The sequence below is a fragment of the Cynoglossus semilaevis genome, chromosome 2, assembly GCF_000523025.1.
Source record: "Cynoglossus semilaevis isolate Cse_v1.0 chromosome 2, Cse_v1.0, whole genome shotgun sequence".
Lineage (NCBI taxonomy): Eukaryota > Metazoa > Chordata > Actinopteri > Pleuronectiformes > Cynoglossidae > Cynoglossus > Cynoglossus semilaevis.
Genome location: NC_024308.1, coordinates 4,424,741 through 4,450,129, shown reverse-complemented (window position 1 = coordinate 4,450,129; position 25,389 = coordinate 4,424,741). Strand labels below are relative to the sequence as shown.

The window sequence follows — 25,389 nt, the reverse complement described above, 5'->3', positions numbered from 1 at the left end:
GAACAAAAAACTACTGGACAAGTCAAAGATTTCTATTTTTTTATAATGAGATTTTTTAAAATTCTTGTCTTTCACAGGCAGTGTTCACGGATCTGGAGATCATGGCTACTCTGTTCGCCAGTGCCATCCACGACGTAGACCACCCTGGAGTCACAAACCAGTTTCTCATCGACACCAGTGGGTTCTATTTTTCACAAAGAAAAATTTCATAAAAATCAAGAAAAACTGACAAACAAACCAACATTTTAATTTTGGTTCTGACCCTACAGTATAATTTACCTGTCGTCATTCCAATCCACAGGTTCTGAGTTGGCCGTGATGTACAACGATACCTCGGTGCTGGAGAACCACCACCTCGCTGTTGGCTTCAAACTACTACAGGAAGACAATTGTGACATTTTCCAAAACCTCAGCAAGAAGCTCAGAGACTCACTTCGGAAGATGGTGATTGACATGGTAGGTTTTTACCTTATTTTCTGGACATTTATTCATTTGTGGGTAGTGTGGATTTGTACAGGGTAGTTTACATTTGAGCCAGTGGGAATATTTTGTTTTTATATGAAGCAAACATCAGGTAACATCTGTCCTTAAATAATCATCTTTGTGTTATACCATCTTATCAAACCATGTTTAATGTTTGCTACTTCACTGTTAAATACTGGATATGTTTTTTTTTTACCGTTGCTTTTATAGTATAATATAGTGATGCAGAATCTTAATGACTTAATGAAAAAAAAAAAACAGTGACACAATGATGGCTTTACATTGAATTACTTCTAGTTTTTCCTACAACTGATGAAGACCGTACTTTTCAGGTGCTGGCCACGGACATGTCCAAACACATGAACTTCTTGGCAGGCATGAAGACAATGGTGGAAACCAAGAAAGTGACGAGTCTAGGAGTCCTGCTGCTGGACAACTATTCTGATCGCATTCAGGTGAGAGCTCCCCCTGCTGACTATAAAGAAGCACATCACTCCTTCAAGAATAGCAGATATAAACTGATTGTAGATATTTTATCTAAATATCTGCGGGACATTTAGCAGCCAGTTAACCTTTGTTAATATCTAGACACATTTAGCAGCCAGTTAACCTTTGTTACAACTGGAGAAAGCACAATCCAAAATGTCGATTTTTCAAAACTGCCAAAAAAGTACAAGGTTTACAGTTATTACTAAAACATAGCAGAAAATAAAGCTTTGATAAAAGAGTTGGCTGGGAAATAGTTAAAGGTTAAACACGAGCTGATGCAGACAGAAGCATGTTTGTACGTCACCCTGTGCACAAACCACTGAACTGCGGTTTGGATGCACAGACAGGAAGAGTGTGTGACTGTGCTGCTACCTGCTGGACAAACACGTGCCATAGCATCAGTATATCTGAAGTCTAAAGTGAAAAAAAAATCACTGTAATTTAGTGACTTTACTTTATATCTGTAATTGGCATGGGGTAAAAAAAAAATTAGTTTTTTTTTGGTGTAAAATCAGAAAAAAAACCCACTTAGACAAATATTGCACACAACCTCCCAACAAGTTCCCATGACTTATCTGAGATTTTCTCCCACAGGTTTTGCAGAACATGGTCCACTGTGCCGACCTCAGTAACCCCACCAAACCTCTGGAGCTGTATCGACAGTGGACAGACCGCATCACGGTGGAGTTCTTCACACAGGGAGACAGAGAGCGAGACAAGGGTATGGAGATCAGTGCCATGTGTGACAAACACAATGCTTCAATTGAGAAGAACCAGGTAAAGATCCTTTTTAAGACTTAAATCAGTAGAATTGCTCCACTATTTACTAAGTGAAATAGTCCATGTACAACATTGCACAGGTAATAACAATAATAACATTATCCATATGTCGTAAAATTACTTGGGGAGATCTGGCTCTGGGGTTCTCTTAAGGTTAACAGACGAAACTTCTGGACTTTTTTTTTTAGCATTTTCTTGTTAATTACTGATTAAAATACCTTTTATTCTTAGGTGGGCTTCATCGACTTCATCGTCCACCCGCTGTGGGAGACCTGGGCAGACCTGGTGCATCCCGATGCTCAGGACATCCTGGACACTCTGGAGGACAACAGGGAGTGGTACCAGAGCATGATTCCTCGCAGCCCATCGCCCAGCAGCCCAGAGGAGCACCACTGTGAGGGAGAGCCTGGTGGAGGAGGAGGTGGAGGGGGAGGATCAGTTCATTCAGGTGGAGGAGGAGGAAGCGGAGGGGACAAGTTCCAGTTTGAACTTACTCTTGAGGAAGAAGAGGAAGAGGAGGAGGAGGAATCTGACCCAGAGAGTCCATTGGAGGAGGAGTCTCAGTCTGGCGGTGAGAGGCATCATGACTCCTCCTCTTCTCCTTCTCTGTCCCCGGACCCTCGCAGAAGCAACACAAGGTACCGCCCCCCTTCACCTCACCCACCGCGGACCCTAAGTCTGGCTGCCATGTCGATGCAAAGCCCTCATTGTCACAAGGCGCTGGACTCCCAGGAACAGGGGGAGTCAGACGGAGATGGAGAACTGAGTCGGGAGGGCGAGGAGGTCGTCTGCCTCTGTATGGACACGTAACAACCAGCACAACCTGCCCTGCCTCACAGACACAGCCCCGGGTGTGAGGACACACAGGGGCAGGGCAGGCTTTTTTAAATAAAGTCTATAAAATCACCACAGTCCCTTTACACTGGAGACACCCTCGCTATAGAACAGAGGGATTTTCCCTCTTGCATTTATTTGACTTTTCAGCAGGGAAAGAATCATTTTAGCCTCAGTTCAGGGGGCATATTCCCTTTGGTTCCCATCAAGCTTTGTTGTAGCTTCAGTTTTTGACTTTTTTTTTACCTGCGAGAAAATTGAAGCTGAGACTGTGATACAACAACTACACAAGTACAAGGAAATGTCTTCCTCTGAAATAACTCTCTGCAACTTCAGGACCGAAGCGGTGAATGTGGATTATGGTGGTTCAACAGGGTCTTGGAAAATATTTTTGCATCACAGTTTTAGTTTTAGATACAAAGTTTGAGTCACTTTAAAAGTTTTTTTTTTCTGAGAATGATGTGACAAATATAACTGATTTTACCAAAAAAAATACAGGAAGTAGTCGAGCAGTTAAAAAAATGGATACCTCAGGTATGAAGAAAAACTAAATACATTTTAATGTAGCATGGATGTAATGGGTACCCCTGACCTGCCACTGACCCCAGGCTGGTTGAAGTTCTGTGTTTAATTTGTTTTTATCTTTATTTAATATAATCCCTTTAATTAAACCATGGCAACATAGGCAATCAAAATGATTATTCAATCTAACGTGTAGCACCACTGAGATCGAAATCCAGACGAATGTGTTAAAATGACAAAAACTGTCTCCTTTTTTTTACAATCAGAGATTATTAAATGTTGTCCTTGTTTTAGGTTTTCGACTGTAGGACTTTAGGATCTTCTATGTCGTGCGTCTGCTGCTCCCGTTCTATGTTTTTGTGCTTTTAAAGCAGTTTTTTTTAAACAGGGTGCCTCCGGTCCACAGTAGCACTTTACCATCTCTGCTGTACAGCTCTCCTATTTAGTCACTCACAAAGGGCTTCACTAAGTGTAGGCCTACTGATCACAACTGATCACAGCAACAGTTCAGCATAACTGATGCTGGGAGCCAGGACAGGGCAGGGAAGTGACTGCACAATACAGAGTAATAATGATATTAATAACAGAATGAATAATTATAATAATCACAGCACAGATGTAGGTCTATTGTTTCATATAGATTCACATAAATCTCTTTTTCTAATCCTTTGGCTACATGTGGTGTTGCGTCTCTGTGATGTTATGACAACAAGTAATCACAGTAAAGTAGCTTTAGAACTCATTCACAGTGCAACTGGATTCAATTATTTTTGCAAATCTAGTACAGATAGATCAAACCTCAAACTATCCAGACAAACTACAGGGTAGTAGTAGTAGTAAAATACAGGGTAGTATTTTACTGTAAGTTCATTAAAGTTTATACACATTATTAAACATTAATGTTTCTTTCACCAAGTATGTTGTTGCAATATATTTATTACAGTTTTGAGAATGTGGTACTACAATAATTTCCAAGTAAATAGTTGTTGTCCTGTTTGTTATTCTAGGTCAGGTAACATTGGCTGCTAAAGCTTAGTGTTTTGCCAACTGATAAGTGCATAACTAAGTATAATGTAGGATAACAGACGCAGAGTGACCCAGAAGATTTACTCTTCATTTTAGATTTTCTTAGTCGTGGTTAAAATGATTGAAGCAGAATGTTAAAAAAAGTACAATATACTGTTGTAGCATCTGCTCTGACAGCACAGCAGTTACCTTTTTAAAAGTAATAACTGCCCAACAATATTTAGTGACGTTAAAGTACAACACATCTGAGCTCACTGCTCATCTGTCTGTATTACTTATTACAACAGACCCTAAACTGAGCACATTGGAACTCAGTAGTGCCTTTGACACAAAAAGCTAAGGGAAAACCGTCTGTCGGTAGATACTAATGCACTGTGCTGAACTTAGCACCATCTAGTGGTGACATTGCATTTTACGTATGACTATAATTTATTTTGCCAATTCTGTCCTAACATGTATAAGATAACGTAGACTTTTATTATTACAATGCCATAAGGATCTTCTTTTTTTTTTTTACTGTGTTTTAATGTAGTGCCATAAGGATCTTTTTTTTTACTGTGTTTTAATGTAAAAACAGAGATCCAAAATGGCGGCCCTCACACAGGAGATGTAACCAAAAATGCTTATGTCACAATTATAAAAATAAGCAGCAGTGAAACTAATATACATTCATGTGCCCGCCCAAAAATATAAAATATACTTATACACAGTATACAGTATAGAGTATATTTGTATTATTAAAATTTTTAAAAAAAGCCACTCACCAAGTCCTGACTTCTTTATCTTCCCCACAGATGAATGTAGATTGCTGTCACTCCCCTGTCCTGCCCAGCAACACAAACAGCACAGCTTCTTCTTATTTCCTGAGACAAATCAATCATATGTAGTTAGTGAACTGATTGTCTACATTTAGTTGTCAAAACTCCATTGGGTTAACTGTGTACCATGAGTGCTAAGAAAATCTCACACCTGCCAGCCTACGATTGTGTACATTTTTACATCTAGAGGTTTTAACCAGATGATTGTATGGAAAGTCACAGACTTATAGTGTTAGTTTTTACAGATGATAGATGTCAATGATATTCAAAGCAGACAATTTAATAGATTTTGTGCAGCATAGGATGAGTCTGTTCAGCCTTTTCATAATCGGATACCTGAGATTGTGTGTCGTTTTTTGACTGTTTCTGTCCCAAGTACGTCTGTCTAGACTCTAGATCAACAATGGTTACTTTGAAGGACAAGACTAGGAAGTGGAAAAAAAACACTACACAGGATTTGATTCACTTGCTGGTTAGACAGTAGTGGGGAACACTAACAGTATTTCATCAGCACAGCAAGTATATACTGTATACTTTATCGCTAGGCCTTATAGAATATGAGATGGGAGTCACCTGATACCTGGTGTTGAGAGATCAATTTGCTGTTTTAATATCTTGCCTCCTGCTGCCATTTGAATTTTTTTTTTTTTTAGCTTCAAATGAATCATTTTAACAGTCCAAAGAGTTTCAAAGTAGACTGAACTTGTGGGTAGATGTGAAATACGTACAATGGTCTGATACGTCTTCAATGTACTTGACCAATTTATAAAAAAAGGGTGGCAAAAATGTAATAAGTTGAATTTATTTACTCTGCATTTATGTCAGTATAAAAGCACAGCAGTAATATCTCTAGCCAAATTAAGTCCATTTGAAGGTTTAATTTATTTGACAAATTTTATGAATCAATATCAAATTAAGTCCATTTGCAGGTTTAATTTATTTGACAAATTTTATGAGACGTTTCTTTTTAAAATAAAAAAACTAACAAAAATTCTTACACCAATTCCATCTAGTGAATTTTTCTTTTTTTATCTTTCCTGCAGCACAAAGACTTAAAGTAAAAAGGGTCGCTTAGAAAAAATGCACAAGCTCAAAAAAGAAGCAATGCTGAACACAAACACCAGGGTATCTTAAACCGTTTATACTCCGATTTACTGAAAATCTGAGTATGTTGTTGATGCGATGCGTCTTTAATAAGCATGCTGAAAAATGCTAGCATTTTGGCTCTTTTAGAGGAGAACTTCAGTGCCATACAGTGTTGAATGTGTTGATAAGCAGCTGTATTTGCTGCTTGCGCTGAGCTGTTGTGTTGCATCGACGCTGCAACCATAAGTGTTCATGCTGTGTTGTCGTCTCAGTCTCTGTGTTGTGTAAAAACTTTACTATAATATTTATTCTCAAATCCTTTTTGTCAAGACAAAGTACTGTAACATAAGACATTTGACTTTGTTTCTGGAGCCTAAAAAACAAGTAAACAACATGTATGTACGTACGTATGTATGTATACATCTGCCACTCCAACATTTTGTCTAAAGAAAGATATTTTCAGTTCCCAATTCAGCCAAAAAAGTTTTGGGGAGCTCTTACAAAGAAAAAAGCAAATAAATGACATGAAAATTTTACTCAAGACTGCTCACTAATTTTTTATTTATTATAAATTATATTATATTATACAAACCATCTTCAATTCTGCCTTCACTAAACCCTAGAATATTCTGTGGTCTCCCTATTTTCTTACTTGCTGATGACACACCTACTTCCTCTCATTTGCACATGTACATGTACCAACTTGCTTTTTCTTAGCAGTTTCTCTGATCTCCAGTCTTTCACACAAGACCACCCAATCAAAACCAAAGCCCAAAACATGTCTCACTGCCATCTCAAAAACCTTCACTTCTAATTTTTCTATTACATCTTTGTCCCCTTTACATACTGCCTTCAGAGTTTTCCAATGTGCATTGTGTGGATAAGTAGGGGACACATGATATTTGAACTCAAACACCTTCATTGATTAATTATTACTTAATGAAACAAATACATTTTTGACTTTGAAATTACATTAGCATGTTTGACAAACACTTTTTATATAACTGATCATGCAACATAGATGTGGATTTATATGCCGTTTCTTATAATATATTAAACATTATGACCTTATGTTTTTCCAAAAAGCATGCAGTTGATTGACATCTTCAGCAGAAACTTCTGTCCAGTTTGACCTGGGCTCCGGTGCAGGCTGGAGGCTTTGGCCCCTGTAAATAAAGGGGTCTCATCAAAACACAAGTCACTTTATTTGGAGAAAAAATAATGGGGTTGTGATTGATGACAAGGTAAGACAGCTGGATTGAATACTTATAGAAAAATAGAAACGCTATAAAACATTGTATTACATTTTTAGTCCAGGGTTAATTTTAATTTGTATTGTAACTTCAAAAATATTCATCTACTGATGAGCCTAACATGATTCATAGCCTTTTGCACCACGACAGTTCAGTCCTTACCTTGTAAAGCTGGCAAACTAAATGGAAAAGAGAAGACATGGCCTTATCCTCATAATCAGTGGAGTATTCCTGCAAAGAACATAAAAAAAAAGGTTTTCTTTTGCATCTGTTGAGATGCTATGCAGCTTCTCCAGTCTCCAGGAAAACCCATCAGTAACAACACCACTCATACAAAACTCCTAGGCACTGGAGTTGTATATACTGTCTTTCTAACAAATAAATTAAAGTGTGTTAAGTTATTGAAAGTAAGGTACAATCAATACATGTTTTTAATGATTTTGTAGTATTAAAAAAACATTTTTTTCTTTGACAGAACTTTTGTTTCATGCTACATAGAATTATAATAAATAATCTTCACCCCATTGAAGGTGACCCAGGGCACATGAGTGTGAGGTGGATTCAGAGCTCTTGTCATGGCGGCGTTGGCATGCATCAGTTTGTATCCAAGGCCTGTGGTCAGGCAGGAGTCAACACTCGACCAGGACACAGAGGGAGCATAGAGCTGAAGACACTGTGACAACAGAACAGACTGGACCTCACCATCAGGGTAAATGCAATAACATCGAAAACCTAACGAGGCTGTCTGTCATTTCACACTTGCTTTAATAGAAAATCATAGATTGTTTTTAATAAAGCTAGTGCTCACACTCTGTGCAGCACCGAGGACATCTGCAGCTGACTCCATGCAGTAGATGATTTGAAATGCTGAGTGTTTGGATAAATGGATGATACAGGCCTGGAAAAATTAGAAAAGTTGTTTAAACATTATCGTCTTTTACAAAAAAATAAAAATCAATAATACTTGATAAAGAAACAGCTAAGGAAAAAGACAAACCTCAATTAAATTTCCTCTGCACTCAGGCTCTCCATGTTGACAGGTAAAAGGAGAATTCCCTGATGAAATCTCCTACAAGAGTAATGTATGAGTGGGTCAGTACTTCTTTAATAGTGAGGTGGGCAAGGTAGAGGGGGGCACGAGGGGCTTCCAATGTAATATGGCACACGTGTACCCCTGCTGTAATTCTTGAATGATAAGCCTCCGGTCACTAGGTGGCAGCAACTCATATAGTGTTTTGTACAGATAAAAATATACATGTTATCAGGTTCTCAATCCATGGAGGTTTGGGTTGTGGGCTGGGAGGTGGGGAATTACAGAAATTAAATTGAGAACCACTGGAGTAGATCAACCATTTTCTATTTTTACATTAAAAACATTAAATTTTTGTTCTTCCATTTTAAGGTGTTGGGAAAAAATACTGATGACCACACCTTAGCATTTCCATAGGGCACCAGAGTGACGGTCATGATGTCCTGCAGCATGGTCCAGGTAGGAAACAGTTGCTGGGTGATGAAGACTCTACAGGCTGGACACAAGCTCTCATAGTAGAGAGTGACAGACACTGGAGGAACAGATTGAAGAAGTGTCCTGGTGGCATTTACCTCCATACACTGTTTCTGCACCTACACACACACAATCATTTGTTGTGATTGTTAAATGTTTATACCAAACAGAAAGAAGACCAGACTTCCTGTATGCAAAAACATTAAATAGACTGTCTGGTAATGTTTTTGCTAAATAAAAATGTTGACAATGTTTTTTAAAGAAAGTTACAGCAACTGCCCACTCCTTAGAACCAAAGAACTGTGGCTGTTTGACCTAGAAGGCCTCAGACAGTCACATGGAAAACCTTCAGTGTTTAATTATCAAGGCATGATTCACATTTAGATTCAAAACAAGAAATCTCCTATTTTCTCCCTGAATACAGTTTCACATGTCATGACATGTTTTGACAACAATTCAATAAATACTAAATATGTTTTGAACTACTTGGAAAAAAAATATGCACGTTTTAGAAATGTGCTATTGACAAAACAAGTGCAGTAAAGAAATTGGTTAAATTATTATTATTATTTTAGTACAAATACTACAATTCAAATATTTATTTCTCCTTGGAAGTAAATGAAATAAAAGTATATATAAAATTAACTTTGTATAAATACAAGGATGTATTTTGCCACTCACCTTACATTCAATTGCTATCTCCAGTGACCGACACCACTGAGATGGAGGGTAACGACAGGCTGGTTTAGGGTGACTGATCCCAGAACTTTTGTGAGTGCAGAAGAGCAAAAACACTGATAAATGAACTAGAAGCTTCATGTCTGAGAGCTGGAGAGAATCGTGTAACAAGTGAAGGCAGCTAAACTGAAGTCACTGCTCTGCTCACAGTACTGTGTCCTAATCAGCAGCTAATTAAATACAGTTTTGACTGAATAAGCATGATGTCTTCAGGGATCCTGTGAAACTTGTGCTCTTGCCTGCGTACACATTTTATTTCTTCAGATTAAAAATATATATTGTACAGCGGTACCGTTGTCTTGCCAAAAAAACATACATCTATATAAATGTTTTGAATAAAAATGAAAATCTACACTACAGTAGTTGCAGTTTTCTGAATATAGGCTTCTGGTAAAGCTGCAATATAGAAAAATGGCTAAATATTACAGCTTTGTATTATTGGTTGTTACAAAGATGTACTGTAGACTGTAGGTCTGTTGAATCGTCAATAGCATCCTATCTCTCTCTTTCTTTTTTTTTGTTTTTGTTGTTGTTTCTTTCATTCCGATTACACTCAAAGGCAGCATGAGGCCCGCTGCCTGTAACCGGAAGTTTGCAACAGGTGTAGTATTAGCATCCACTGAACACCTATGTACCATGGATAGTGCTGCTAGGCTTGACTCTCTTCCTTTTCCTCACTAGGTAAGACCAGTGATTAACTAAATTCTTATAACAAATGTTAGAATTATAATTACGCGATCATTTAGACGGGCAAGAAATAAAGAAGCTCGGGTGTTAGCTACAATGCTAATGCCAGGTGGTTGTGCGAAGCTTATACCCGAGTACCAAACCGACGGTAACTTAGTTAAAATTTAGAATTTTAAATGTGTTCCAGGTTTTTTAAGAACCCATACTACCACAGTGGAGAAAGTTTTAATGCTTATTTTGTTAGCAAATGTTCAAATATTTTTTTAATTCCCAATGTATTATAATTATTTATTTATGGTGATGATGGCATTAAATATGCTTTCGTTTTGCCCAAATGTATGTATGTAAATAAATAACATACAATGTTTATTTGATTATTTGATTATGTGTATGTATAAGTGATTATGTGGTATTTATTTGTATTTTTTGAAATGTGCAAAACATCTACATGTGTTTGCATTAGTCAAGGCCAAGGCAAAGTACCTTCACTAGTAGGTATTTAAGATAACTTGTTGTACTTCAGATTGTATGAATCTATGCAATAAAAGACACGTTTTAGCCCAAAGACAATATTCTTTGTTGACACAAATGTTTGTGATGTACTGTCAACAGATGCCAAGGACAGTGGGACAGGTGTTCCAGAAAAATCAGAAAGTCACCGGAATGAATCAGTCATTTTCACTACGTCCCAGTGTGACCCTGGAAGGGATTCCTAATTCTATTGCCAGTGCAGGTAAGAAATATTCAGCTTTACCTGACATGTGAATATCTGAGTGAATGGGTACAGCAAAAAGTCCAGTCTAGAAAAACCTAAATCCTGATTAATAAACAACACTCATTGATATGTTATATTTTTTCATTTATTGTATGGCAAAGTGCAGTGGTTTAAGATACAATATTAGTTGACAATTGTTGGCATTTTGTTGGCCTAGAATGAAAACATCATCTTTTTAGTACCAGGCAAAATACAGCATACTCCCCTTTGCCCCCAATTCATTATTAAGATTTAAATTTAAGATTAGAAGAAAGAATATAGTAAAGTAACATGTTTATATTTGTACAGTGCTGTGGCAAGTAAATGTATTAAATTCATTGTATATCCTACAGCAAAACAAACACTAAATATTTAAAATCAACAAACCCTTATGTTAGCTGACATTTGACAACAACTAAGTCACAATAAGGTCCTATGACGTGTGATTCCAAATACTGTCTAAAAGTCATACAAAGCATTGACTGTAAGTAGTCCTTTCCTTCAGTTTTTTGTCAAGTTTTTAAACTTAAATAAATTTGCAAGCTAAAATGACACAAGCAGATATTCAGCTAATTGTTGACTGTGCACAAAAAATGTTTCACTCGTATATTAAAAAACATCATTTTATCAGATATACTATAAAACTATAAAAGTACCAGCGCATGTCCACCTGTTTCAGTCCAAGGGTGGATGGACATGCAGACAGTCACAGTATCTCCACATGAGAAACATTTATGTGCAAATTGTATTCTCAGAGCATTCATGCCACAAAAGGAACTATATTTCAGTCATTTTTTAAATGTATTATACTGAATAAACATGTGGCTCCAAAAGGAAAAAGTGACAAGAGCAAATGGCAACTCTGTAATAACACTTCTGGTTTGTTCCGTCAACAGACTATAAAAAGACTTGCCACATTGAAAAGGCAAATCAAGTCAAATCTTTTCAACTTCAGCTCAACCAATAGTTCAATTTTGCAGTTTTGCCTGAGTTATTTGCTAGTTAGTTTAGCCCCTGGTTTTCCATTGCCTTAGAGCTATCACTACAGCCTATTGTGTAGAATTTGGGACTATTAAAAGCGTTAGCACCAACACAACAGAAAAAAGAAAATTGGTGGCAGAAGAAGTATGCGATGTACTACTGTAAAGTGCACACATTTAGTACTAATTATACCTATTGGTTTAATCACTGCACACAGGAATAAACTTTTCTACTCTCATAACATATTAAATGACATATTTTTATCAAATCCCTCATGGAATCAGTCACAGAGAACTAATGGTTTCAAGTATACATATGCAGTAAGAATGAAGCATTCAAAATACAAACAAAGTGCATTAAAGTAACCAATGGCGAAGCTAACTACTTCAACAGAAACATTTCACAATAACTCTAAAGTGACAATGCTATATTAGTTGACAAATGCAAAATAATTAATGACAGTCTTACAAGAACTGGGCACCCTGCCTTAATAGCCACCAAAATTAATCTTCTTTTAAAAAAGATTTTCATTAAATGTCTCCTTCACAAGATTTGATAGAACACCGAATTTCAAACAGATGTTTGTCATCTCTAGGTAGATGCATACTTTTATAATAGGTAACAACATTGATTGATTGTTTTATTATTATTATCCAAAATAGGCCAATTGAAAGATTGTAAATATACTTTAAATTTAATACCAAGCAAAAACAAGTTATGATAGATTTAATACAATATATTCTAAAGGAATGCAGAAATGATGTGATAGTCAAAATGGAAGCATTTCATTCACCTTTCTATATATTTAGTCATTACTAGTTGATTGTCAAGTTTTCACTAACTGCTGTTTGTCAACTGCAGGGTTGTCACAAAGATATGCTAATAGGTATTCAGTACAGGGGCTTCATAAGGCAAATGCGGATAAAACAAGAACTGATCATATTATTGAACCTTACCATTAGCTAAGTAAACATTTGTGCTTTTCTTTAAATTGCAAGGATATGTTTTAGGTTTTATTTTATTAAAGGATATCATGCATTTTTTAGACTATGAAAAAAGGCTAATCATTTTGTGTTTGTATTTTCATGGATAAAGTTAGTAGAGGTGCTAGTTTTTTGTGATATGCTAATAAATTACAGGTCTCTTTTAAATATATTATATTTTAGGTTTAGTTTAGAGATTGCAATTTTGCAAATTAAATCACATTTTGCTGAAAAAGGAGTCCTTTACAAGGATTTGTAGTTTTTGATGTGTTTTCAAAAAAAGCACGTAATTGAATTGAATTACTAAACCTCAATATGTTGCACCTATACACACTGATCAAAATCACATTTTTGTCTTTAATGGGCAGTAATTATAATGGTTTACATACTCTACTTTTTCATGACATTATAAGCATAAGGAGATAAATTGTAAACAGGCTGTTCTTTTTTTGTCAGAAAGATTGGAGTGTGCACACGTCACAATATCAATGAGAACGGATGACTGCGGAAGACGTATAACAATATCTACATCTTGGCTCTGAATCTGTTAAACTGTTTCACCAGCTAGTCCTGCAGTTTTAGGGCAATTTAACAACCCATAAAGGTGCAACATCTGTAAACGTGAAGCTTGGAAAAGTGCATCAGCGTGGCGTTCTGGTGTGTCTCAGTTGGGTTGCTCACTAAGAACAGGCCATGCCAGGGTTACATTGAGCTGCTGATTGTGTTGCACAAGAGAGGTGTCTCTGTAGTGGAGAACCAGGTCTTTCAGTGTTGGGTACAAGTTATAAGGCTCTGCAAAACCAAATCCATTTGAAGTTCTGTAGATCACACAGTGCTTTACATCTCCATTCAATCTGCAGGAGAAAATGTATGGTTTTCTTTTCTAAGAGCAATCTGAAGTTTGTGGAAGAAAAAATTTAAACATCAATATATTTAATTAACATTGGTATTAAACTGAAGTATATACAATGTATAGCATATATATCTTATTGTGTTGTTCGGCTTAATGGGGTGTGCTGTTGCATAATGATGTTTTTTTTTAAATTTTGTAATTTGGCAAAAAGCTTTTGTTTTCAGGAATGCTGTGTAAAACATACATCTTAAAAGCAGCTTTAAAAACTTTTGGAGTAGTTTTTAGTAGTTCAAGAACAAATTCAAAGATACTCACACAACAGAGCAGGCAAAACATCCTTTCTGAGACTGACTGTCTCTGATTAAGAAGGTTCCATCCCTTTTCCCTCTTAGCAGCTCCTCTGCCTCCTTCCGTCCCATATCACCTACATACCAGGTACATGCCTCCTGCTTTGCATCATCCACGAGGGTATACAGGCTAGGGAAACAATGGCAAAGTGGAGGCAAGGAAAGATCAGTTTTAACAATTCACACAGTTAATTATCTAACAGATGTAAGGTGCTGCCTGGTGGGACAGTTTAATTGCATGTCACACTGACAGATATGTCACTTGATTTAGACCAGAAGATGCATTTAATTTATTTAACTTGTTTAATGATCTATTTACTTGTTCGTCTTATTTACTGATAGTATTGGGCTGCCATAGTTTGCATATTTTTTCCAAAGATGTTCAAACACGTAGTACTTCACTAATATATTTGGCTTGGTGCATCATTTTCAAATTATACTTACTCGTCTTCCTCGTCTTCATTCTTGACTCCTGACCAGTCGGTCATTTGACCTGGCTTAGAACCATGCTGTGTGAGCCAGCTGTAAAAGAGAAGTAAATGCAAAGTAGCATTGTATTATAGTGAGTTAATACTTTGTATGATTTAACAATGTCCTGATAGAATAAATGGATACTTCACTTGCAAAATAAAACCACTAAAATAAATTTTGGGTGTTTATCAAGGTAGACCAGCAGTTTGTGTTGAATTCCAGGTTTAATACTTTTATGTGACAGAACTCATTATTTTATGAGAACTGTTTTGGGAATGGGCAGTATTTATTTATTTATTTATTTATTTTGGGCCAAGTACTATGTATTGTAGTGGTAAAGTGGCTTTGTACAACATTAGGTTGTATGGTTCTTAGCTTACAGCAGGTATTGATCTCTCAAAGTTCTGAGCTCTGCAGGCTCCTTCTTTAGACCATCAGTTTTCCTGTCAACATCCATGTGATCCAGCACCTCTTTTTTTAGCTCGTCCTCCAATTTACTTTTACTGTTGTGGACCTCCTCGACCCTTGACTGCAGCTTGTCAGTGTTTCTTTCTATCCTGGCAATAACCAAACATGACATCAGCAAGGCATTACATTTGCAGGTTTTTTAATTATTTTTCTTTAGACTGTACTGTAACTGATATGGTTTCATAACAAACAGAACACAAGTCCAAAGATATGTATCATACTCGCACATTTTTTACTAATGTACAAGTTAAATTTAAATGAGAATAGGACCAAATTGAATAGAAGCTCAGATATGTAACACCACTGCACCTCATTCCTATATTTTAGGAAAGGAAGTTGTTATTGGTATACATACTTGTAGGTTTCTGTTTTGTTTTGTAGCGATAAGAACATATTAATATATTCTTTGCTGTATCGTTCTTGAGTTTCACACTCCTCTTCAAAGAGCCGAATAATTTCACCAAAAGCCTCTATGGCTGTGCACTTGCTTTGCAGGTCCTAAGATAACACAGAAAAAACGTTTTCACCAGACAGAAGTGTTAAAACACCCATAAAGGAACTGACTTAAATTGCACTACTTTAAAAATGTTACGAGTTGTACCTGGGATGTTTGATTTAACTCCTCAAACAGATGGTCATACTCTTTGCTTTTCTCTTTATATTGATCCTGAAATTGTCTCAGCTGTTCTTCAATTGCATCACTGCCAACTTCAAACACAGCCTGCTGTTGTATGGATATTTGAACAAAAACCAATTGTTAAAATTATTGTACTTTAGCAGTTTTATTTTGATTATCAGCTAAAATATTTGTAATAAATGTGAGGTTGAAATTATAAAAAACAAATTGGTTATTTTCCCAAATATAACTCGCTGTTTAAAAGCATTATAGAAACGGTTATCATAAACCCACCTGCTGGTACCTGGACAGAGGGTAGAGCAGTCGTGTGTCCAGTTTAGAGTTGTACAGGGCAAGTGATTGGCTCTGGTAATACTGGATTAAGTTCATCACAGAAGGGAAAACGAGTGGCTCAGAGAAGCCGTATTTGCCCCCGTGATGAAAAATCTTTATTAATTTGTTGGAACCATCTTTCCTGTTGAAGGTAAAAACTTAACTTAATAAAAGCATTTAAAAAAGGACTTTGCACACGATTTAATATTTAACAACGCCTTATTAGTCCTCCTTAACATCTAGTAGGCTATAGTTGTAAATATTATAAGCATTTGGTGACTTTGAGTTTGTGGCCCAAAATCTGATGTTAAATCAAGTGACAAGTAGCCTCATCTTTGTGTACAGTGTTTTGGACATAAGTGCAGACAATTTGTTTCGAAGTAGAGTTTTTGATTAGGTACTTTGATTCCAGTTTCTGGTGTTCACTTTCCAAAAAAGAGCAACCACAATTTAAAAAAACATTCATTTAAAATTAACTAATGTAATTTGCTGACAGCCATTTTGAACTGCTTGGTAAAAACAATTCCTAGAGGTTGTCAACTTTTAATCAGTGTCTGGTTACACTTGTGTGTGTGGTCCAGAAACCTCAGGGGGTTGGATTATGATTGAGATCCTTCATCTCCTCCTCCTGGTGAGCTCACAAACGTTCTGGGTCTAGGATATATTTACTCTCATGTGGGCAGGAGCTGTCAGTGCTGCATTTGTGGGATGAAATTACATGTAGAGTTTCTAGAGTCTATAGAGAGTCTATTGTTTATAAAATCAAAACAGAAACTATAGACTATAGATATACTAAAATTCAACCAAAACTATGAATGTTTTTAACATGTGCTGTTAAAGTGAAAGCAGAGGCCAGCAGTTTTATTTGACCCATTTTGTTTCTGGTAATTTGCAGTAAGTAATAAAAACACAGTTGCAGGCTTTAGACTAAACATTAAAACAGATGTTACTGGCAGTTAAAAATTAGGAATAATATAAAATCTAAATTATTAGTTTTGCAACGTCTCATGATTTAAAAAGAAAAGGCACAGACGGCTTAACTTCACTTTGGTGAAACGGAATGTGTCTCTCCCTTCAGACTAATGTGAGACAGATGACTGTAAAAACTCAACTGTGTAGACAGTGTTATGTTGCATACTGCTAAGGTCTGCGCCAAAATCTAATCAACAAAGCTTTATATCTGAAGCCTCAGGACGTGCCTGTTCTTATTCAGCTAAAATTAGACAGAAATCAGAAATGTATTGAGTTCCACCCTACCAACCAAATCTTGATTTTTAAACCAGAGAAAAACAGCCAACATTTGACTTTTAATCAGTAAAAATATTCAAATGATTACCTTAATGTGAGAGTATATTCACCCTTAACCCGACTGGTAGAATCTCGGACCAGGAATGTACCTTCAGGAGTGTTTCTTAGCACCTCACTTACTTCCTCTCTAGATAGTTCACAAAGGTTTTGTTTGTTTTTTAAAACAGTTTTAGAGGCTTAGAGGAACTTGATTTAAACGATCTAATAATATTGAATACCTTGAGATGCTGCCCCAGTACCACTCTGCATCCAGTAGTTGAATGTCATTGTCATTGGAATCACGCGATGCCATTGTTATAGCAGGTGCTTGGGTTTTTTCTCTGTAGAAATAAAAATATTTATATATATATTTATATATGTAAACATTTTGTAGTATTTGTGGTACACTTCTTGGAATGAACAAGTAAAACAGTTTTCATTCATAATTTTGTTTTTCATCAACAAATATTAAGTATAAGACTGAAAAAAGTGAGATCAGAGATTGAGCTGAAGTTCTACTGGTAACAAAGAAACAGATACAGAGAGAAGCAGAAACAAAGACAGGCTAAAAGCATGATGGCTAATACTGTGAGGCGCAGCATGTGCTGACATTACAAATGGTATATGCCATATATATACGGTACATTTTTAGCTATAGCAAAATCAATGCAACATGTCAATAAATATGCTGAAAAGTACCTCCTTTCTTGGCTCTGTTGTCTCTCAGGGCAGAATAAGCATCATCATGATCAACAGACAGAAAATGATCCAGAAGAAACACTGTCTGAGTGTGAGACTGAGCCTTGCAGGCAGTTGGTTCCACCTTCTTCTTCTCCAGAAGCTCTGAAACATTGACTGTACAACGACCCAGTTTTACCCCTGGTGTCAGTTCAGGCCAGTCGCTCTGTGGTTATCTGCACTTTGTGGCTGTTAAGCTCACACTGCTGGGCCAATGACAAGGCCCTGAAAGGGAGATACTGTTTTGTTGCTTAGTCTTGCACCATGTGGAGAGTCTGTCCAGACTAGCCTGCTGACAGGTGACACTGTCTGACTGCCTAAAATACCAGAACTGGCACTCCTCAACACTCGGACACAGTGACCCAGGCTCAGTGCCGCTTAGAGGCCGACCTCGCCTTGCCTCGCCTCGCTTAACAAACAACAGCTGCCTGCAGATAAATGCAATGTCAGCTTGAAGAAATGTATCTGACCTAAAGCACTGGTGTTTGTGCTAATTGTTCCAAGGGTCATTGTCTACTTGACATTGGTGAAACTGTAACAGAAGAGGAGCAATCTGACGAGCAATTTCTGAACCGTAGCATTTTTGTCTTAGTTGTTTGTGTTCAATAAGGGCCTGCTGTTTGCTGGTTATATAAATTATCTCTGAACCTCTGGTGATGGAATGCCTAAAAATACGTGCACTTGCTACAGATGGCGTTATACATTGTAAGTGTGGTTTATTCCTGGAAATGATGTGTAGTAGGGAGGAGCTGAAACCTAGTTGTTACTCTGGCCTAAAAGAATATCCTGAGAAGATCATGACACTATCAGTAAAATCTTATAGTGCAATACAATAACAACAGTATACTTCCACATTTAAGTGGTTCCCAGTATTTAAATTTACAGTAGTAGTGAGTAGTATCATGTTCTAATTTTTATTATCGTCGTACTATTTAGGTTATTATTAATCCAAAAATATACTAGGCTTTCATCCTGCTACAAATACAGACACTGCAAGGTCAGTTCTCCTGTCCTGATATATACTGGAAACACCTATGCTAAAGGTCAGTGATTATCACACTTAATGTCCTGCTATATACGTCTAATGACTGAAGTAAATACTCTGAAGAAAATACTGTCACATTTACACTGCGGGAGTGAACATGAGCACGTTTGTATCACAGGCCACCTCAATGTACAGTATATCAAGTTAGTGATTTTTTAGTTTTTGTTTTATTGTGCAGTATTTATGTGCAGTAAATTACACAGCCCTGTTTTCTAATCCAAAAAGACTGACTGCTATCATTTTTTATAAAAAAAAAACAAATCAAATCTTTAAAGATTTAAATTTTTACATTATTAAATCCAAATCAAATCTTTTTAATAAGATTTAAATTTTTACATTATTAAATCATGACAAAACTATAAACACTTATTGTGTGGTGCCTACATAGAGCATTAAATTAGTTGTTAGATTGAAATTGAGATTGAGATCAAAATTCACTAATTAATGCAAAATTAGAAATGAAAGAATTGAGCTGCCATGTGGGTGCAGACACCAATATTGGTGATAATCAAAGTGATACTTCAACCTAAAGTAAGATGATGACCTACACCACGTGTTGGCAGCATCTCCAGCTCGGGATGTAGAAGATGTGACAATTGAGCATGAAAGAACTTTCGTCATGAAAACATTCTTCGTATCCAAACATTGAAAAGTTAAATTATAATCTGAAGTCACACCTACCTGGACAAACATAGGGAAAGCCATCATTTCTTTAGACACCTGATAAATAGTAGAGAAATGTGGCTGGTCAAACACGTGGCTCACATCAAACCAACCACTGGCCTTAGTCCTCACGCCATTCTGTGTATCTCCTCGCCATTTCCCCTCCCATCTGTGGCGTCTCCTCCCATGTCCTCCATATTTTGAAAGTTTCCTCGATTTTGTTGTTCTCCATCCTTTGTATTTTGCCATTTTTTTCCATACTGACCTCTTTGTCTGTTCCTTCTTTATCTCATTGCAGATAAAAAAAACAATTTTTTTCCAGTAGACAATGCCATTTTCTATTCTATCAACTATTCAACATTACAAAATACATAAAAGTTGCTTGCATGAAGTCAAACGGCATAAGTGCATAAGGTTAAGCAGTATTCTAAATAGTAACTTCTTTTCTGTTTCAGAGCGCAGTCTGGTATATGACTATTGGGACAGAGGCATGAGAATAAATTGGTGAGAGAAAAACTCCAAAATAAATAAATAACTGAAGGATGCCACTGTTGCTATACAGAGCAATTGAACACAGTGGTTTCCTGAAATCCAATTGGTTGGCCTGTTACCATGTGCTCAAGAGTCAGCAAGGATGCTACTAACAAATGAAGGAAACATTCTAATTTTAGACTGTATGTATCTAGGCAGCAGGACCACATGACCTCTCAACTCTGCAAGTGATGGTCCTTTTCACAGAGAAACATAATGAATAATGTGGGAAGAAAGTAAAAGGTCTAAAAGTTAGGACCGACAGACAGTCTCCACTGTGTTAGACTCCAGCAAGTACATTTAGAACTCAGCAGATGAGCTAAAGTATCATATATATATATATATATAAATGTATTTTCTTAATTTTCTTGAGTGTGTGGGATTAGCAAAAAAATGGTAGTATTAGTAATTTTGAATTTAATTCAAATTTGGCAAATTTTTAATCAACAGAATAGGAATGATATCCACAGGGAAAAGCACAAACTCCAATAAACTGTTATGTAAATGTTTATTTATTATGTATATACTGTATAATAACAAACATTGCATGGACTGTTAGTGCAAGTTATGAAGATATTCACAGATCAGTAATTTACATTTACAGAAATATTAGAGAAGTAGCCTTTTGTTAAATTTTTGTACTTTTTGGTTGGGCTTAGAGGGCAATATTTCTGTAACAGTTGTTGCTGTGCATCAAAATATACCTCCACATGTGTTGCCAAAAACAAAATATTACTATTGAAGTGCAAAACAAAAGAAGAAACCATGTTAAGACCATTACTAGTTTGAAAATACTAGAAGCTCATATTAGTCACGTACATGTATCATTCATAACTCTTAATGGAAAAAATAATATTTTATATTAACAATACTTATAATTGCAGGACATGTGGCAATACATAAATAGAAATATATATAGCTAAGTAAATTCCAGTGGAGTTCCTTTGAGCTCATATCCAGTTATGAATGCTGCAGTCTTGATCTCAGTGAGCAGCTAGGATCAGGTTAATATGCAGGCCAGGACTTGTTGGAGCTGGTAGGACTCCGAGGCTGGGCCTTTGGACTTCCCTAATAGATACGAAATAAAGGATCAAATGTTACATGTATATACATGAAGTTCCATTAAAATTGACAGATTTATCTTAAAAACTTGTGTACTGTACAGGTCTTGTTAAGGAGTTAGACCTAACATTGTGACATCACTCAAAAGCAGTAAAATAATTATTTTAAAAACAACTTTAAAATAGTAAACTAAAATGAATTAAATGTACAGGACAAAAAGACCAGAAGTTGAGATATGAGCTGAACACCTCTAGGTGGCAGCAGTGCTGCTTAAGTCAATACTGCCCACACCCAAACACACACACTTGTAAAGGTTACTCTGGGAGTGATTCAACTCTCTTTAATTACAAGAGACATGGTTTGCTGTACACTTATATTCTAAGTGTGAACTGCAGCAACTTCCGGTTACGTGTTTTCCAGCTAATTATAACCCATTGACTTCTAACATAAAGTAACAATCGTTAGTTCTGGTGCTTTTTTAACATCTAAATTCACAATTGATTGCTTAATCATGACTATATCACTAGCTCGGCCAAAGTATTTCCTGTTGCCCAGATGGACAGTATGAATTGTTAGTAGCAGGGTGGATTCACCAGAGCAGACTGAGACTTGGCATAGTTCATATGGGCGTAGAGCAGCACAGCTGTGTCATTGTGAGATGCCTCCAGTGCAATGGACAAAGCATTGCTGCCGTCCTGTGAAAAAGGAAAGAGATGCAAAACAAAAAGAGTCAGTCAGTCCACTGGCTCTGTAAACAGTTTCAAGCTGGAATGCAAAAGACATACGTGTGTGCAGAAGTGGTCATTGCACTGACATACTTTCAACAATACCAGACATTACAAGTTTAATAATTTAAACTATTCCTTCTGTGTGTATAATTTACTAAATTTAGCAAATATTTATTAAGAAGGAAATCCCATTTGGTCCAAAGCCTATAGACACAATCCCCTATACCTCAAACCTTGAATATATGTTTATATAAATTATTCAATTTTTTTTTTTTTTAAGTTGCGGACAAACAGCAACCGTCAACAGCTGGTGAAGGCATAAGTGCCAAGTTGGAAGTTTAAAGCATTATATCCTTCGGAAAGGTTCCTTGATTTAACGCAGGACGTTGTTCAGTGCATATTACTGCTTTGCTTCACAGCCGCGATTTGTCATGCTGTTCTTTGTTTTAGGAGCAGGAGGTATAAGCTTTTCAAAATATTTTCCCACCCCCATCTGAGTGCACCTCTTTCTCCAGCTGTACTCCACTGAAACACTATCCAGGAGCTGCCTGTGCCGAATGCCAAGGGCCAGATGTGAACATTTAGCAGCTATCTCTCTGGCCTTTCTGCAAATGTTCAGGCTAATCCTTGTAAAGTTACTTTAAAATACACATATGCACAAGAAAAGTGTTATGTTGAATAGCTGTGTGAGTTACAGAGAGGTGAGCATCACTGTGAAGGCTTCAGTACTTTGTATTTTAATCACTGAATAAGTGTCTTGTAAATAATGACGATTTGAAAAAGTATGTCTAGAACAGTATTGTCAGGACTGTCATGAATTTATAAAAAAATTAGAAAGTTAAAACCAAAAAAGAGAAAAGCCTGGACAGAGGAATGGAGGAAAGATAAAATGCAGGGATAAATTCCCAAGAGGAGCCGTTTCCTGAGCTCTGGATAAGCTAAATCCCAGACGAGAAAGCTTGAATGTTTTTAGCAGGTTAGGTTGAGCATTAATATTTTTTTCCTACTCTAACACAGAATGTTACTTTGAATTTCTTTCAGTGATTGCATATGTAACAAAGTACAAGAATAAACAGCTTACATTATCCACAATTGATATATCACAGCCATCCTGTTCCAGGAGCAGTTTGACGATCTCGGCCCGGCCGTGTTCGCTCGCACACATCAGTGCTGTGGAGCCTTCATCGTCCTGCACATTCACATCTGCACCACATTCCAGCAGTGCCCTGACCATCTCCTGACGACCGTGGCTCACAGCTAGCATCAGTGCTGTTTGACCAGCCTGCAAAATGTGAGAAGTTAAATTATTTCCATTTTTTTAAACACTTTTGTTGTTCGTCAGAAGTCGAATGATATTTGAAAAACTATGTGATGGTACTATTATGTGACACGTGGTACATGATAAACTAATACTCTGTGATAACATTGGTTATCGCACAACTTGGTTTCTCTGAATCTCATTTGTCAGCTTAAAATACCTTCTAATCAAATTAATTTCCATAAGATGTATTTTTACTCATTTGCCTAAAAAAAGTTTTTGTAATGACGCAGCATAACTGTAGTGTAGTAGAAAGAAAAAGAAATACACTGGGCCCACTTGCCTGGCTGGCTTTGGCGTTGACGTTGCCCTTACTGAAGAGTTTTTTGACAACTGCCATGTCGTCTTCTTCCTTCACAGTAGAGAGAGCAGCCAGCATAATGGCTGTATAGCCTGCCTTGTTCTGCTGGTCCACATGACACACCCCTGCAGAGTACATGCTTCTGTTACTGTGGCACGTTGTCCAACTGAATGATGGTGAGTGATGCTGTCTCGTAGATTGTTTACTCTAGTTTAAGGATGTTTTACTACCAACCTGTGTCCAGCAGCAGCCCAACCACACCAAAGTTGGAGTGTGAAACACTGTAGTGAAGAGCAGTGTTTCCATTGCCATCCGTCATGTTGACTACATGTTCCAACAGCGATAACGACACCTCTGAGAACGCCATGAGATAGTCGGAGACACGTGAAGTTTGGGCCATCTTAGCACTGGAAATTCTGAACCACTCTAGCTGCACAGTGTGTGTGCTGGAAAGCTGAGGGTGAAGTTCAATGTCAATTTTTGCTCATTTTGATAATATGCAATGTCAATAATTAAATAAAATAATTTTATATGTACATGAATATATATAAAGCTATATCAATATAACATTTTTTTTTTTTTTGCTTATCTTAAAAATAAAACATGGATCCAAAAAAGGATCAAAATAGTTCCAATTAAGTTTCATTGTTTATAACTTTTTATTTCTACCGCAATACTGGTGAGAAAAAAAATAATTGTAGATACAATTTGAAGGATTACTCGGGTGACGCACCACTTCTTTACTCTTAAGTGCTTTGCTGTCATCGTTTAGGTGATTCTTCAGTATTAGGCAGGCTTCACACATCTTTGAACTCAGCTCAAACCTGTAACAAAACCACAAATAGAGTTAAACTTCAGAAAAGCTCAGTGCCTTTAGTTTGTATGTGTCAGTGATGTCTCACTTCTCTTTCACAATATCCGATGAACAACTCGCAGCTCTAAGAGTTTCCTCATCTGTGTCACTTTCGTCTAGATTGACGTTTCTCTCCTCGTCAGATGTTTCTTCCTCAAGTGCTGCCTCATCTTCTGTGCTGTCCAAGCATTCACCTTCTCCACTCTCTCCAGAGGAACTGTGATTTTCCTCTTCATCATCGTCACCATCTTCTTCTTCCTCATCCTCACTGGAAGTTGACTCATACCTGAAAATGTAATATACAGGAGATCCTAAATTGCATTTATATTTTAGGAATGCTACCAGTCAACAACAAATGTAGTAAAATGTTATTAAATGTTAAAATATTTTATGAGTTTTTTTTTATTTGGTTTCACTCAGTGAAAGGTTATCACATTATTAGGTCTCAAATCAATCCAAATTTTCAGAAGAAAGACAAAACTATGCCCTACACAGAAAATGTTTTATTTAGACCAACACTAGTGAGTCTCCTCGAAGGCTTGCTATGAATGACCAGATCCAAACCCAACCTTTCCCTTTGCTCCTAATAGATGTATTTTGTATCATTGTTTAGCTCGACCTGCTCTGTCTGTTGTTAAAATTAAAATAATAGTTATCACCCACCCTCCATTTAGAATCCCAACAAACTGTAGGCTCTTCTTGCCAGTTGTGCGACTTTCTCCGGAGTTACTTCCATCTTTTCTTTTCATAATTGATTTTAACATTCCTATTGCCAGAAGAAAGCACAAATGTCAGACAAGAGTTGGAGAAACATAGATCATTAAAATAACTCATGCA

The 25,389-nt window shown here is 36.7% G+C and overlaps 4 protein-coding genes and 2 long non-coding RNA genes across 18 annotated transcripts in view; 3 read left to right on the top strand and 3 right to left on the bottom strand.

The window, feature by feature from the left end:
* The window catches only part of LOC103394726 (cAMP-specific 3',5'-cyclic phosphodiesterase 4D), a 62,852-nt gene extending 59,919 nt beyond the window's left edge, over window positions 1-2,933 (top strand). For 4 of the 8 annotated variants that reach the window (XM_008332153.3, XM_017030730.2, XM_008332169.3 and 1 more), the window contains 5 exons: window positions 78-177; window positions 302-456; window positions 816-938; window positions 1,567-1,749; window positions 1,984-2,933. In XM_008332153.3, coding sequence (XP_008330375.1) covers window positions 78-177; window positions 302-456; window positions 816-938; window positions 1,567-1,749; window positions 1,984-2,562 — 1,140 coding nt within the window. In that variant the 3' untranslated portion in view covers window positions 2,563-2,933. The remainder of the gene's footprint in view (window positions 1-77; window positions 178-301; window positions 457-815; window positions 939-1,566; window positions 1,750-1,983) is intronic. The other 4 variants (XM_025053621.1, XM_008332161.3, XM_025053635.1 and 1 more) reach the window with 1 other exon arrangement.
* Window positions 2,934-4,670: 1,737 nt separating this feature from the next.
* On the top strand, window positions 4,671-6,574 carry LOC112486550 (uncharacterized). The gene is made up of 2 exons (XR_003049025.1): window positions 4,671-5,826; window positions 5,882-6,574. It is a non-coding gene; the product is annotated as an uncharacterized LOC112486550 (long non-coding RNA).
* Window positions 6,575-6,991: 417 nt separating this feature from the next.
* LOC103394757 (IFI30 lysosomal thiol reductase) lies at window positions 6,992-9,745 on the bottom strand. 2 transcript variants are annotated; one of them, XM_008332194.3, is made up of 7 exons: window positions 9,477-9,745; window positions 8,723-8,914; window positions 8,289-8,360; window positions 8,100-8,189; window positions 7,812-7,964; window positions 7,454-7,522; window positions 6,992-7,204 (listed from the first exon to the last, which is right to left on the bottom strand). In XM_008332194.3, the coding sequence occupies exons 1-7, from the start codon at window positions 9,612-9,614 to the stop codon at window positions 7,145-7,147; spliced, it is 774 nt and encodes a 257-aa protein (XP_008330416.1). In that variant the 5' UTR covers window positions 9,615-9,745; the 3' UTR covers window positions 6,992-7,144. The 2 variants fall into 2 exon arrangements, with proteins under 2 accessions (XP_008330416.1, XP_024909429.1); XM_025053661.1 differs by having other exon boundaries at window positions 9,482-9,615.
* A 151-nt stretch (window positions 9,746-9,896) lies between these two features.
* LOC103394783 (uncharacterized) overlaps window positions 9,897-25,389 on the top strand; it is a 22,855-nt gene continuing 7,362 nt past the window's right edge. For 3 of the 4 annotated variants that reach the window (XR_001759851.2, XR_003049021.1, XR_003049022.1), the window contains exons 1-5: window positions 9,897-10,214; window positions 10,833-10,953; window positions 20,215-20,263; window positions 23,187-23,371; window positions 23,759-23,875. This is a non-coding gene — a long non-coding RNA (uncharacterized LOC103394783). The remainder of the gene's footprint in view (window positions 10,215-10,832; window positions 10,954-20,214; window positions 20,264-23,186; window positions 23,372-23,758; window positions 23,876-25,389) is intronic. The other variant, XR_003049023.1, reaches the window with a different exon arrangement.
* On the bottom strand, window positions 11,064-19,342 carry LOC103394768 (phosphatidylinositol 3-kinase regulatory subunit gamma-like). The gene is made up of 10 exons (XM_008332206.3): window positions 18,013-19,342; window positions 17,553-17,654; window positions 17,363-17,461; window positions 15,988-16,168; window positions 15,679-15,801; window positions 15,433-15,575; window positions 14,990-15,166; window positions 14,583-14,660; window positions 14,107-14,268; window positions 11,064-13,792 (listed from the first exon to the last, which is right to left on the bottom strand). The coding sequence occupies exons 2-10, from the start codon at window positions 17,624-17,626 to the stop codon at window positions 13,603-13,605; spliced, it is 1,227 nt and encodes a 408-aa protein (XP_008330428.1). The 5' UTR covers window positions 17,627-17,654; window positions 18,013-19,342; the 3' UTR covers window positions 11,064-13,602.
* Window positions 20,782-25,389, bottom strand: part of kank3 (KN motif and ankyrin repeat domains 3) — a 21,428-nt gene continuing 16,820 nt past the window's right edge. For both annotated transcript variants that reach the window (XM_025053615.1, XM_017031233.2), the window contains 8 exons: window positions 25,216-25,318; window positions 24,602-24,838; window positions 24,433-24,523; window positions 23,934-24,153; window positions 23,682-23,824; window positions 23,162-23,362; window positions 21,946-22,047; window positions 20,782-21,358 (listed from right to left, as the gene is read on the bottom strand). In XM_025053615.1, coding sequence (XP_024909383.1) covers window positions 21,296-21,358; window positions 21,946-22,047; window positions 23,162-23,362; window positions 23,682-23,824; window positions 23,934-24,153; window positions 24,433-24,523; window positions 24,602-24,838; window positions 25,216-25,318 — 1,160 coding nt within the window. In that variant the 3' untranslated portion in view covers window positions 20,782-21,295. The remainder of the gene's footprint in view (window positions 21,359-21,945; window positions 22,048-23,161; window positions 23,363-23,681; window positions 23,825-23,933; window positions 24,154-24,432; window positions 24,524-24,601; window positions 24,839-25,215; window positions 25,319-25,389) is intronic.